Below are 12109 nucleotides of genomic sequence, written 5' to 3' on the forward strand. Positions count from 1 at the left end.
CAGTACTCACTGCAGTGGCTGTGTCCCTGGCAAATGCTCAAGTCACCACTCATTCTTCTTATGTGACTTCTTGTAGCCTGCTCATTAGACAGCCCTCGGGCCTTGGCAGAGTATGAACAAGCAAGTTTCTTGACTCCTGACAAAAGACCAAATTCAGGAAGATTTTCAAACACAATGTGCAACTCTAAGAAACCATTTTTATCTACAAATGAAAACTAATTCCATATGAATAGAATTTTACATTGATTTCTATATATTTTATGAAGCACAAAAAATGCATAGTCCCTGCCTAAAATAAGTTTTAAGACAAACTAATATTTTACTTAAAATTCAAAGCTTTGATGGCTAATTTGCCAGTAATCTTCTTTTTATTCGTTCTCCATCTCCTGACCTGAACAATTCTGAGCATATGAACCATCCATTTAAATGATGGTTAGTTAATTTAAGTTATTTAAAATTATGACGATATTTTCCTATTGACACAGAACTTTTGTTGATGATTCAGTCATTGTGTGTGAAATGTCTTTCACATTCCAGTGGAAGATCCTAGAACACAAGCTACTTGGCACCTTCAGAAGGGACGTGAAAAGGAGCCAGGGCGGAGTCCTGTGGGCACAGTGCCTGTAGACACATGGTAGGCAGCCAGCGTCAGTTGGGAAGTGCTTCTAGGAATAGATGGTGCGGGGAGTGGAGAAAGGGAAGGAAGCGGGCCTATCCTTCCCGGCTGAAGCTGCCTCTGCTGTCTCTCCCATGAATCTGACTCTCACAGCTCTAGAGCAGAGTGAGTTATTAAGCAGCATTTCAGATCCTGTGTATTTTGTTCTTCAGTCCTGGAGTCACAGAGTGAGCAGTTTGAGACTCCCTTAAAGTAAGAACTTTGAATGCACTGTTCTGAAGAACACACACTGTAGTTACTACACGATATTGTCAGTTCCCTGTCAGCTTAACTGGGTAATCTGTGCTCTTCCGCATACCTTTGCAATTTGGCTTATTTTTAATGTTCATTATTAGCTTATCTTCCTAATGAGTTATGTACATTACTTTAAATAGGAATAGGAAGATGATTTTAGCTGAAGATTCCCATTGACTTAGGTATGCCCTGCTGTGTTTAGGGTACCTAAGTCCTTTTCAGCACTCAGATGCAATTTGTCTGATTTTTTTTTTTGTCCCATCCCTCCCCCCCAACAACAACAACCAAAAAAAAAAAAAAAACCATACAAAACAATCTGTTGGTACCTGCTCCTCATGACAAAGGGTGAAATAAGTTATCTGCTTGAGCACAGTTAGGCCTCTCCTCAGTATTTACCTCATTACCCAGAGCAGTGCACTGCTCAGTGCTTCTCACATTTTGTGAAGTAACATTGCGTCTAAAGCGTCTCCTGTATGCCAGGCAGGCAGGAGGCTGGGCCCATGGCAGAGTGGAGCCACACAGCCACAGCCTCTGCTACTCTGAGCAGAAGCCCAGAGTGGCTTGATAAGGTTGGTAGTTGCAAAGATGAAAGCCATTATAGAGTGTTCCATTAAAGTTAAACTCCCATGGTAGTCGAAGCTGCACAGGCTGTTATGAAGCTGTTCTGGATGGCAGTTTGGTTAGCAGCAGGTATTAATATTGACATAAGACCTGATTGTTTTGACAACTATACAGTGAGACATTATCAGTCCTAGTGTTTGGAGAACTATTTTTGTGAATAAAATGAAGTAACAAAAGTTCTGAGAAGCTGGGCAGTGGTGGCGCACGCCTTTAATCCCAGCATTTGGGAGGCAGAGGCAGGTGGATTTCTGAGTTCGAGGCCAGCCTGGTCTACAGAGTGAGTTCCAGGACAGCCAGGGCTACACAGAGAAACCCTGTCTCGAAAAAAAAACAAAACAAAAAAAGTTCTAAGAAACAGAAACTCATTGCAAGAAAGAAACTACTTTCTAAGCTGGAGAGCTGGAGGACGGTTGGGACCTGCCACCAGGAACAAGGCAAGTAGCCCTCAGTGAGATTTGCTCGCAGTTCCCCATCCACCACCAGCTGTGCCTTTTGCAATGGGGTAAAAGAGCACACTAGCTGGAGCCACAGGCTCAGAGCTCAGACAAGATGAGTATTCGCTGATTGACTCCATTCATGGGAGCAGTTACCCTGCTTGCAACTGAGTCCTGGCCCTGGCATGTGACCGGCTGTGCCCATGATGGAAAGGGGGGCAATCACACACATTTTCACCGAGCAAAAGTCCCTCCCATCTTTTTAATTCTTGGGGAAGATGGCAAGGAGTTAGAGAGGCGTGTAGAGCCGCAGCTCTGGCAGGTGACCCTCTGTGAGCTCTATGTGTTTATTTAAGCTCAGAGTTACAGCTCTTTCATAAACTTTAAAGAAAAAAAAAATCTATGTTCTTACCCCAAAGGAATAACTTAATAACTTTGCTTTTGTGTGTGTGTGTGTGTGTGTGTGTGTGTGTGTGTATCTGTCTCAGTGTTTAGGCATACTGGTTTTGGAATGATAGCAAGTAGCATGTTAGGTTTGACCTCAGCATTTCTAGTTGCCAAAAATAAATTTACTTATGGCCCTGTGACAAAATTATTGTGCATATGATAAAAGAGCTAGTATATTCAAAATGGAAATACATATCTTAAGTGCAATGCTTAATCATCTAGTCTGTGTTCTATCTCACTGTCCGCTAATGTCATACTGTCCTGTGTCAATTGATCCATGGAAGAGAAAGGCAAAAAGGTGAACAAATATATTTTCACATGGAAATTGTTTTCTATATACATAAAGTATAAGCCAGTGGCCCCCAACCTTCCTAATACTGAGACTCTTTAATACAGCTCCTCATGTTGAGGTGACTCCTAACCATAAAATGATTTTCATACTATTTAAACTGTAACTTTGCTACTGTTAGAAATCATGATGTAAATATCCGTGTTGGAATTTCCAATGGTCTTAGGCGACTCCTGTGAAAGGGTCTTTCCAGGCCCCAAAGTGGTTGCGGCACACAGGTTGAGAACCACTGCTAAGGAAACTAACTCAGATACTGCCCTGTTGTAATGATTTTTAGTGTATACTTTAGCTTTTTATAAGGTAACTTTTGATGCAAAGCATGCCCGTTAACTTGCTTGTCTATGGGGGTCTCTCATGGCTTCCTTTCTAGTGGTTATTGGGGTCTTTTCAAATGTATCTGATACGCCTGTGGTTTCCCGGCACCACAAATGCCACCTCTGTTAATACGCTCAGTTCTGCATCTCTTTATAATCTGCCTAGTTTCCAAGTACAAAATACAGCTTAAAAAGTAATGAAGATGGGTAATTTTGAATTTTATTTGAGGTTTTTTATTCATTTACATAATTAGATGTAACAAATAGTTTTGAAATGCAAACTAAGCCCACAAATTAATTCTATGACAAAACCTCTTTTTTTTTTTTTCTTTTTCTCTAGCTCAACTGAAAAGTCATTTCCTTGGAGATCAACAGGTATGGTTTTTTTTAATTATGTAAAAATTGTTTTTTGTTTTAGATCCAAATAAAGAAGCAGCTACTTAGCTAGCAGCCATGGCCTGTGCAAGCTAGGCGAATGCTCTGCCACTGAGCCGAATCCCTAACTCCTACTTATCGTATTCTTTAACTCCCTACCCCTTGATGGAGTAAGCCAAGCAGAGCTCTTGGCAGTACTGAGACTGCACTACTTCGCTCTGGTGTAGTAGTTGCTGAATCCTTCATCCTTTAGCATAATTGAAAGTTACAGCATTGCACAGCAATTCCCTTAATAGCAGCTGTGTTTCTGAAGCTTTTCGTTGCAAGGAAACAAAGGGGACACCAGGAAGGTTATTGTAAAAGGATAATGACTCATCTCCATCAGATGTCTCATTGTTGTTCATACTTAGAGTTACTTGAATGTTCAGCTTATATTCTTCCATGTAAGATATCTGCTAATCCTGCTGTATAGTATAGTAGGCTTTGATATAGCTTGTGTATCTTCCCCTAAACCTGTGATGGGAAGGGTGAATTCCATTACAAAGAGTATCTGCCCCTATCCCAAGGGTTACATTCAGTCTTCACTCAGCTTGTGGTAATCAAGCTCCTACACCATGTGTTGGATGTTCTGCACCCTGCACCCTGCACATCGTCTTAGCACCGCCCACCTGGTCCTCGCACTACCAGGCCAGATGGAGGTTATAAGGTGAGCAAGTCAGCAGCAGATGCCCAGTATCTAAGCTTAATCTGCATTTGACCACAGAATTCTAATGCCGTTCACACTGCTAGCCGACAATGATTTTTGTTCAAACTGCTCCTACTCACAAGATCACCTACAGTTAGTAAAAGGGAAGATACTCCATAGGAGAATATGTGGCTACCTTGGAAATAAGGTGGAATTTCATGTTATAGATGGTCACTTCTGAGATAGCTATGCAGAGATGAGCCCTAAGCCCCACCCAGTCTTCACCTCCACCAGACTAGAGAGGAAGCATTCACACCAGACAGAACACACAGTAGCAGCATTGTGTGGGAATATTTGAAACTAGGTTTTAAAGAGAGATATTAGATATTAGAAGGCTGAATTAGACCATCAGGGACATTTAATCTCTCAGTAGCTATGAAGAGACCCTGGAAGCCCTTAAAGAGAAGTCATGTAGTTTAAACATCCTCTGAAAGACAGCATAGTTATAGATTAGAGGGAAGAAAAATATAGCAAAGAAAGACTGGCTGGAAACACACTGCTAATTTGGTGTGGGAACATCTGGACTAGGTTATTGCTCGATGTGGAGAGTGGCTTAGTGTGGCCAAGCCTTGAGGTCTTGAGCAGTTTAGGAGGGCAGCTTCATTGAAAAACTAGGTGAGTTAGAATGGAGAGCCAGTCTCTGGGACACTTTGGACTTTGATGTTGGGCATGCTAGATTTGATGGTAAACGGAGCAACGGGATATTCAGTAGTGAGGTATAAATGTTAAAGCAAGCCCCAGTCCAGGGTGCAGGAAAGCGTTCCTGTTGAGCAGATAGTTCTCTGCACAGTCACATTTGACCAAGTGCTTCAGACATGTACCCAGAGTGCTGTGGAACGGGCCGTCTGAGCAGCAGCTAGGCTGGAACCTGGAGAGCAGCCCTGCTCGCTGCTCCTGGGAGGTAATCAGAGATGATCTGAAACCCGAGGAGCCCCGGGGTGTCAATTGGGACAATTCTTCTTTCCCTACTTTGTCACAGTGTGTCAGGTCATCACAAAGAGCAGGACGACCGATGCCGGCCTGGCTGACCTAAGTGAATGAATACACTCATATATGAATGGACAGTAAATGTCAAGAAGGCTTGAGGGCACGTACATTAGATTCACAACTGAACTTGAAGCCCTTGGAAAGTTTCATTTTCCTCTCTGCACAGGGACCTAGAAAATGGGCATTCCTTAGGAAAAATTAAAGAAAAACCCTCTGTCTAAGAGGGGCAACTGTGTTAGTTTAGGACAGAATATATATTTAGAAAAAAATTACAAAATGTTGTAAGTTTTTAAAACACCAAAGAGCTTATTTTGATTCTTAACTACTGTTCTCGAGGTGCTCTTGAAAGTCTTACACTGAAGGCGTGTCCAACAGACAGTCTGTGATCCCAGGCATTCCTGAGAGGCCAGGAATGCCACGACACACAAATCAGGGAAACTTTTTTCTATTTCTACAAATTGTTGGTTTGTTTGCTTCTCTCTCTTTCTCTCTCTCTCTCGCTCTCTCTCTCTTTCTCACCTCAGTTGTATACTCTTGATCATGAACTTGGTAGATGACAGTGTCATGTTGCAATGTCAAAAGGTTGGGAACTCTTGGTAGCCTCACAGGACATTAGTACAGTTGTAAATCCTGCCTTGCCGACAGCCATTGCCACCCACCTCCCTTCCTCCTCCTCTTCTTCCACCACCTCTTCCTCCTCTTTCTTTCTCTCCTTTTTTCTTTTCTTTCTTTCTTTTTTTTCTTTTCTTTTTTTTTTTAACAGCAGAGCCTTTCTGTGCACCCCAGGCTGTCCTGGAACTCACTGAGTCACATCCCAGTCTGGCCTGGCTCAGCTCCTTCATGCTGGGATTCACCATACACAGCTTATGGTGTTTTCTTTATTGCACATTTAGCATGTATGATGTGACTCTGACCATACTGTTTCCCTTGTAGCTCTTTCTGTCTTCTTGATATTATAACCTCATTGAGGTATAACTCACATGCTCTACAATTTACACTTCTACACATTTCAAAATCATTAAAATATACAGAGTTGTGCCCACATCACCACAGTCAATTTCAGAACATTATCATTACCTGTAAAGATGCCACACACATTTTATAAGTCAGTATCATTTTCTACCCAAAACTACTAATCTTAAGCAGCCACTGTTGTCTTTCTTTATGAACTTAGGAATTTTCCAGTTCCAGACATTTTAGTATCTGGGTTTGTACAAGGTGTGGCCCCTCATGATAGACCTCTTTCAGAGAGCATTGTGTTCTCAAGATTCACCCTGTGTGTGTGTGTGTCGGCACTCTGTCCTTATTGGTAAATAATCTCCCTTGGGATACTGGAGAACACGGTCTTTACCCACTCAGCAGTTGATAGGCACTTGTCCTCCTTTCGGCCATTGCTTTGAATATTTATGAAAACCTGTACATGTATATTTTTACTGTACATATAACTAAGAACAATCGCCCAGCCAGCTTGTAACTCAGAGTTTTTAAACAATTGGTAAAATGGTTTCCAGCGTGGCTGTGCCTTTGTAACATTCCCACCAATAAAGCACAGGGCTTTCACATCCCTTCCCACACTTGGGGTGTACTATAGCTGTCCTGGCACGTGTGGCGAGGTATCTCCTCATCATCTGTTTGCACCTCAGTGATGGCCAGCGTCAGTTTTTTCTTACTTCTTCAAGCACTGGGGAATAGCAAAGCTTATCCTTTAGTCTTCCTATCTGCCCTCCCCATCTTTTTTACTATTAGAAAAAAAAAAAAAAAAACATCATTTTCAATGTGCTTGTCACATACCTAATTGGTATTTTACAATATAAAAAAGTATAAACTAATTACTTATAATTAATCTCATCTCAATTGTCTGTGAATTACACATATAGTTGCCCTTGTAAGTAAACTTGAGAGCACTGATGTGCAGTTATGTTTGCTGTTTGTTTGCTTTTTAAGTCAGGGTCTCTCTATGTAGACCAGGCTGCCCTGGAACTCTCTATGTAGACCAAGCTAGCTGCTGCCTCCCCAGATGCTTAGTGTGTTAAGTATGAAATTCCTCTATTGATTGATCTTTAGTATTACATAGGAAGGATTTCTTGACACCTTGAATGTGTGTATGGTTTCCAGCGTCTAGAGCAGAAGCCTCACCCTCTTCAGATATTCAGATTTAATGGAGAATTGGAGCAGAGACTATAACTACTATAACTGGCAGGAAGATGCCTGAGAATGTTGAGAAATATGTTCCATGCTTGTATATGTACTATTATTCAACATTAGAATTTTCTGATTTTTGCTGTAAATCAGTGTGATAACATAACCATATAAAAATGCATCTCCTGGATTTTTTGAAAGAAAGCATGTGAGGTGTATACATACAGTATTAAGATCCTCAATGTATGTGACCAAGTTGCTTCCCCTCCCTCCCAAGTATATGAGATTGAGCCGTTTAGTTTCTCCTTGATGTCTTTTGTACCTTGAAAATATAAATTATCCTTAGTGTTAGCACTTTTTCTTTCCTATTGGAGGGTACTGTGTGATGGGTAAGAGTTACTTATGGTCCAGCAATAATAACAGCTGTGTCTCTTCGTCAGTCTTTGGCTGGGGAAGCAGAACCCACGCCAGCTAGTTAAATACAGGCAATTTGAGGCAGAGAGCCCGTGGGCTGCGAAAGTAGGGTTGGGAAGATCTGGAAAGCGAGCACCCTAGAGACTGATGAACCTAAGTGTCTGCCTCTGTTCCGAGGGCCGGGGGTGGCAGGGTGCTTGACTCTGTCAGAGTCTCGGAGGAGGCAGAGATTGGGTGAGATTTGTTTTTACATTTGTTGGAACCAGGAAGAAGCATCCTATGGCAGAAATCCTGTCTGGAACTGAGATGGGCTGGTACTTGTCTTCTCTGCTGTTCTTGCCCACCCAGCAGCTGCTGCCTAGCTTCTTGAACTAGAGAGGGCAGCTAGGGTTTTAGCTACCAGCGCCTGACAGACGTTGGTGTTCCTATGTTTGTGATGCATGGTACAGACAGATGAAGATGTACGGTGGGGAATGCAGTGTTTAGGACTCCTTGACCTTCCTCCCTCATCTCCACACTCTGACCCCCATTATCAGGACTCATGTCATCGGCAAGTAGCAAATATCCGTTGACAGGCTTGATGGTTTTCTTTCTTTTTTTTTTTTTTAAATATTTTTTATTACGTATTTTCCTCAATTACATTTCCAATGCTATTCCAAAAGTCCCCCATACCCCTCCCCCACTCCCCTACCCACCCATTCCCACTTTTTGGCCCTAGCATTCCCCTGTACTGGGGCATATAAAGTTTGCAAGTCCAATGGGCCTCTCTTTCCAGTGATGGCTGACTAGGCCATCTTTTGATACATATGCAGCTAGAGACACGAGCTCCAGGGTACTGGTTAGTTCATAATGTTGTTCCACCTACAGGGTTGCAGATCTCTTTAGCTCCTTGGATACTTTCTCTAGCTTCTCCATTGGGAGCCCTGTGATCCATCCAATAGCTGACTGTGAGCATTCACTTATGTGTTTGCTAGGCCCCGGGATGGTTTTCTTAAAGAGGGTGTGTGTGTCCATTTTTAGCTTTTGTCACCCCAGCAGGCAGTGCAATCATTGCATTATGTGTGAAATATATAAGAATACATAAAATATATGGATATATAAGCATTAAATATACTTAACTTACATACATAGCAGTTAAATGCTGCCCACATATCTCCCCCAGCTCAGGGATCAACTTTAGCAATTCAGCTGCCCTCACCGCAGCAGGGCCCTTCTTCCCACCCTGAATGACCTGGCCCCTTCTGTTTCTTAGAGCACCATAGCCCAGACTCTTACCCCAACTGGGCCTTAGAGTCATGTAGTTATGGTTTTCCAGGGCAGGCAGGCCTCACTTTCAGATCTTACAGCCACAGATGGTAATAGTTGTTCTTTTCCCATCACAGCATTATTGTGTTTTTCTGATGCTCATCCGCTTTATACCCATGCCTGTGGCAGCTGAACTGCGGCCATGACAGTAACTCTTTAGCTACAAGGTCAGGAAAATTGATTTTATGAGTAAAAGTAAAATCTGATTCCTTTTATGCTCCTTTTTCTAACAGATAATAGATGGCCTTTTCCAAGTTCGAGTGTAAGTTAATAATTGGAGTAAAATGATGGTTTTAGTGTTCTTTTTACTGTAAACCTTATTGTATTAGTTCTCTGTGTGTAGAACAGAAAGAACACACTGTGACAATCCTGCCCAGAATGAGCAGGGGTGGCTTTAACATGAGAAAAATATTTTCAAGGGCTTCAGTGTGCTGTGTTTTTGGCTTGGTCTCAACAGAAGACACCACCATTCTTTGCCTTGGCTCCTGTAGAAGAAAAGACTTCATAGAAGGGCAGGGTCTGAAGGTCTAGCACAGCTTTTATCTTCTTCATACTTTGCTTTTACTTGCAGACAATTTCTCTGGGTTTTTTCCCTCCCTCTTTGAGGTTTTACAGATTTAATTTGAAAAGTTCATCCCTTCCAGCAAGAAGCCTTCCAGCAAGAAGGTGAATCGATAGCCACGCCCAGTGTGGAGGATGCTACCTTCCGCTGAAATGCCAAAACTGAGCCCAGCTGTTGAGTTTTGTTTTTAAATAGACAACTTACTGCAGCATCTAAGGAAGAACTTGGGATGCACTGAGCTCAGAGATTTCCATTTCTGTCTAATTCAGCTCAGGAAAGTCTGGTTTGACTTGGTGGTTGGTAGATGGTTGGTGGGTGGTATTTAGCCTAAGAGTGGTAGGCTTTTTGGAAAGAGACTCTAACCAAAGGATGAGGAAAAGATGGCAGTCACACCCTTTGCATCCTGCAGGTGGGTCTCTACCGAATGCCCTGAAGCACTGGCTTCCCTCAGCTCTGTGCTGTCTGTCTGTCCGACCTCTTCTTCATTCCTCTGCATTCTGTACCTGACACCACAGTTTCACTTTTTAAAGCACTGGTGCACTTCTTTTTGTCTAGTAGAGGACGAGAATGTACTGTTTTGTGTCTCTGCTCTGTATTTTCCTTAGCCTGACATGTCTAGTAACCTGCATTCTGCTCTGACAGTTCGGAGGTGGCGGCGGCGGCGGCCCGTGCTGCCTCTGTCTCTTGGGTGAGGGTATCACATTCGTCATTCATCCTCACAGATCTCTTAACATGTCACGTATTTGTACAGTTGCTTATGATCCTTCAAAGCTAGAGGCAACTTTTAAGACAGTGTATAATGAAGTAGAGAATAACATCAGAATCCTAGAAAACATGTACTGAAATAATAAAGGGCAAAGGGCACAAGACTGCAGACTCAGGCACATAGACTGGTTCACACACTGTGGAAAGAAGCCTTTGGATGCAGCTTTTGGTTTTGGTTTTTGTTGTTGCTGGGGTTTTTTGTACAAATATAACTGTGTCTGGCCGTCAGAAAGAAGCTTGTGGAGCCAAGATTTGTTCTTTTATCAGTGATCACTGGTTGTTGCTTCCGTGCTCTGGCCATAGCTTGTGAAACGTGAGTTGCTACAGATCACAATTTCACAGTTTTTCTGTTCCAGGAGGGGGGAAAAAAATCACTATAACTAAAAAGTTGCCAGTTTAAGAAATTCTGCATTGAAAATGTAAACGAGGAAAATACCTAATTAAAAAAAAAAAAAAAGGCCTTGTCCTTCCCAGGGCTTGAAGGACAGTCTGGGTCTACATGAAAAGTTCTAGTCTAACCAGTGTTACATACTGAGACCCTGCCTCAAAATAAATTTTTTTATTTTATTTAAAAAAAAAAAATTCTGTGTGTGAGGTGGAGGGGGCAGAGCACCAGAAAACTAGATTAGAGAAAGCACCTGAGTTGCAGAGCTGAAAGACATGCAACTATCTACCCACCACACGGTCAATGAAACCCGTTGCTGTTCTTGTTTATGAGTGGAGGGGTTTTTTTGGTTTTTTGGTTTTTCGAGACAGGGTTTCTTGGTATAGCCCTGGCTGTCCTGGAACTCACTTTGTAGACCAGGCTGGCCTCGAACTCAGAAATCTGCCTGCCTCTGCCTCCCGAGTGCTAGGATTAAAGGCGTGGGCCACCACGCCCGGCGGGATTTTTTTAAGTGCGTATAAAACTAGTGCCTTATGCATGCAAGACAGTCTCTCTCTCCCACCCACCATGAACTCATCCCCAGCCCCTTTTACTTTTATTTTGAGACGGGCTCAGAATTTCTCAGTCAAGTCCGTCTGTAGCCTGGAGAGGCCTTGAACTTGGGATCTTCCTGCATCAGGCTTCCAAGTGACCAAGATTACAGGCCTGAACCACCAGGCCTGGCCAGGCCCTCTGGTGTTAACACTAACGTGGTTCCTAGAAAGTAATATTGAAAAGATTAATGAAGATTGATTGAGGGTTGAAGCATTGGTTCTCAAAAGGAAGAAGTTCAAGAGGCCAAAAAGATTAGAGCTTCTCAAAGAATGAGTCAGCAAAAGACACGGGGCAGTGAAATGGGGGACCTTGAAGTGGACCCACAGGGCACTTGCCCGTGCCCCGCAGATTCAGATGAGGAGGAGAAAATGAGGTGTATAGTTAGGACTTTTGATATTTGACAAGAAATGTGGAAGGGACAGGAAGTGATTGTCATACAACTTTTAAAGCGATTATTTACCTTCACAGTGCTCTGTTCATTCAGTGTGTATACGGTGTACGAAAATGTCATGGTTTGTGAATGTTGTCCACCTGTCTCTGACCTGTGTGACATTAGAAGGTCATGTAGCCTGCCAAGTTTAAGACTATAAAGGCAGGTTCTCCATTTTGTTTATATAGAGATTTTTACTTCTCAAATGTATAACTAGATACAAGGTCTGCCACCAGAGTGAGCTTAAAGACCCCAGACACAAAATCTGAAGGTAAATGAGAGAGGAGACTTAAGACAATTTTTCTTTTTTTTTTTTTTTTTTTTTTTTTTTTT

The 12109-nt window shown here is 42.4% G+C and overlaps 1 protein-coding gene across 24 annotated transcripts in view; it reads left to right on the forward strand.

The window, feature by feature from the left end:
• Pkp4 (plakophilin 4) overlaps window positions 1-12109 on the forward strand; it is a 207451-nt gene that overhangs the window by 135358 nt on the left and 59984 nt on the right. For 22 of the 24 annotated variants that reach the window (XM_021155577.2, XM_021155580.2, XM_029474661.1 and 19 more), the window contains one exon: window positions 3416-3450. The exons of the other annotated variants lie outside the window; for them this stretch is intronic. In XM_021155577.2, the coding sequence (XP_021011236.1) occupies window positions 3416-3450 (35 nt within the window). The remainder of the gene's footprint in view (window positions 1-3415; window positions 3451-12109) is intronic. 24 annotated transcript variants of the gene reach the window in all.

The sequence above is a fragment of the Mus caroli genome, chromosome 2 (assembly GCF_900094665.2).
Source record: "Mus caroli chromosome 2, CAROLI_EIJ_v1.1, whole genome shotgun sequence".
Classification (NCBI taxonomy): Eukaryota; Metazoa; Chordata; class Mammalia; order Rodentia; family Muridae; genus Mus; species Mus caroli.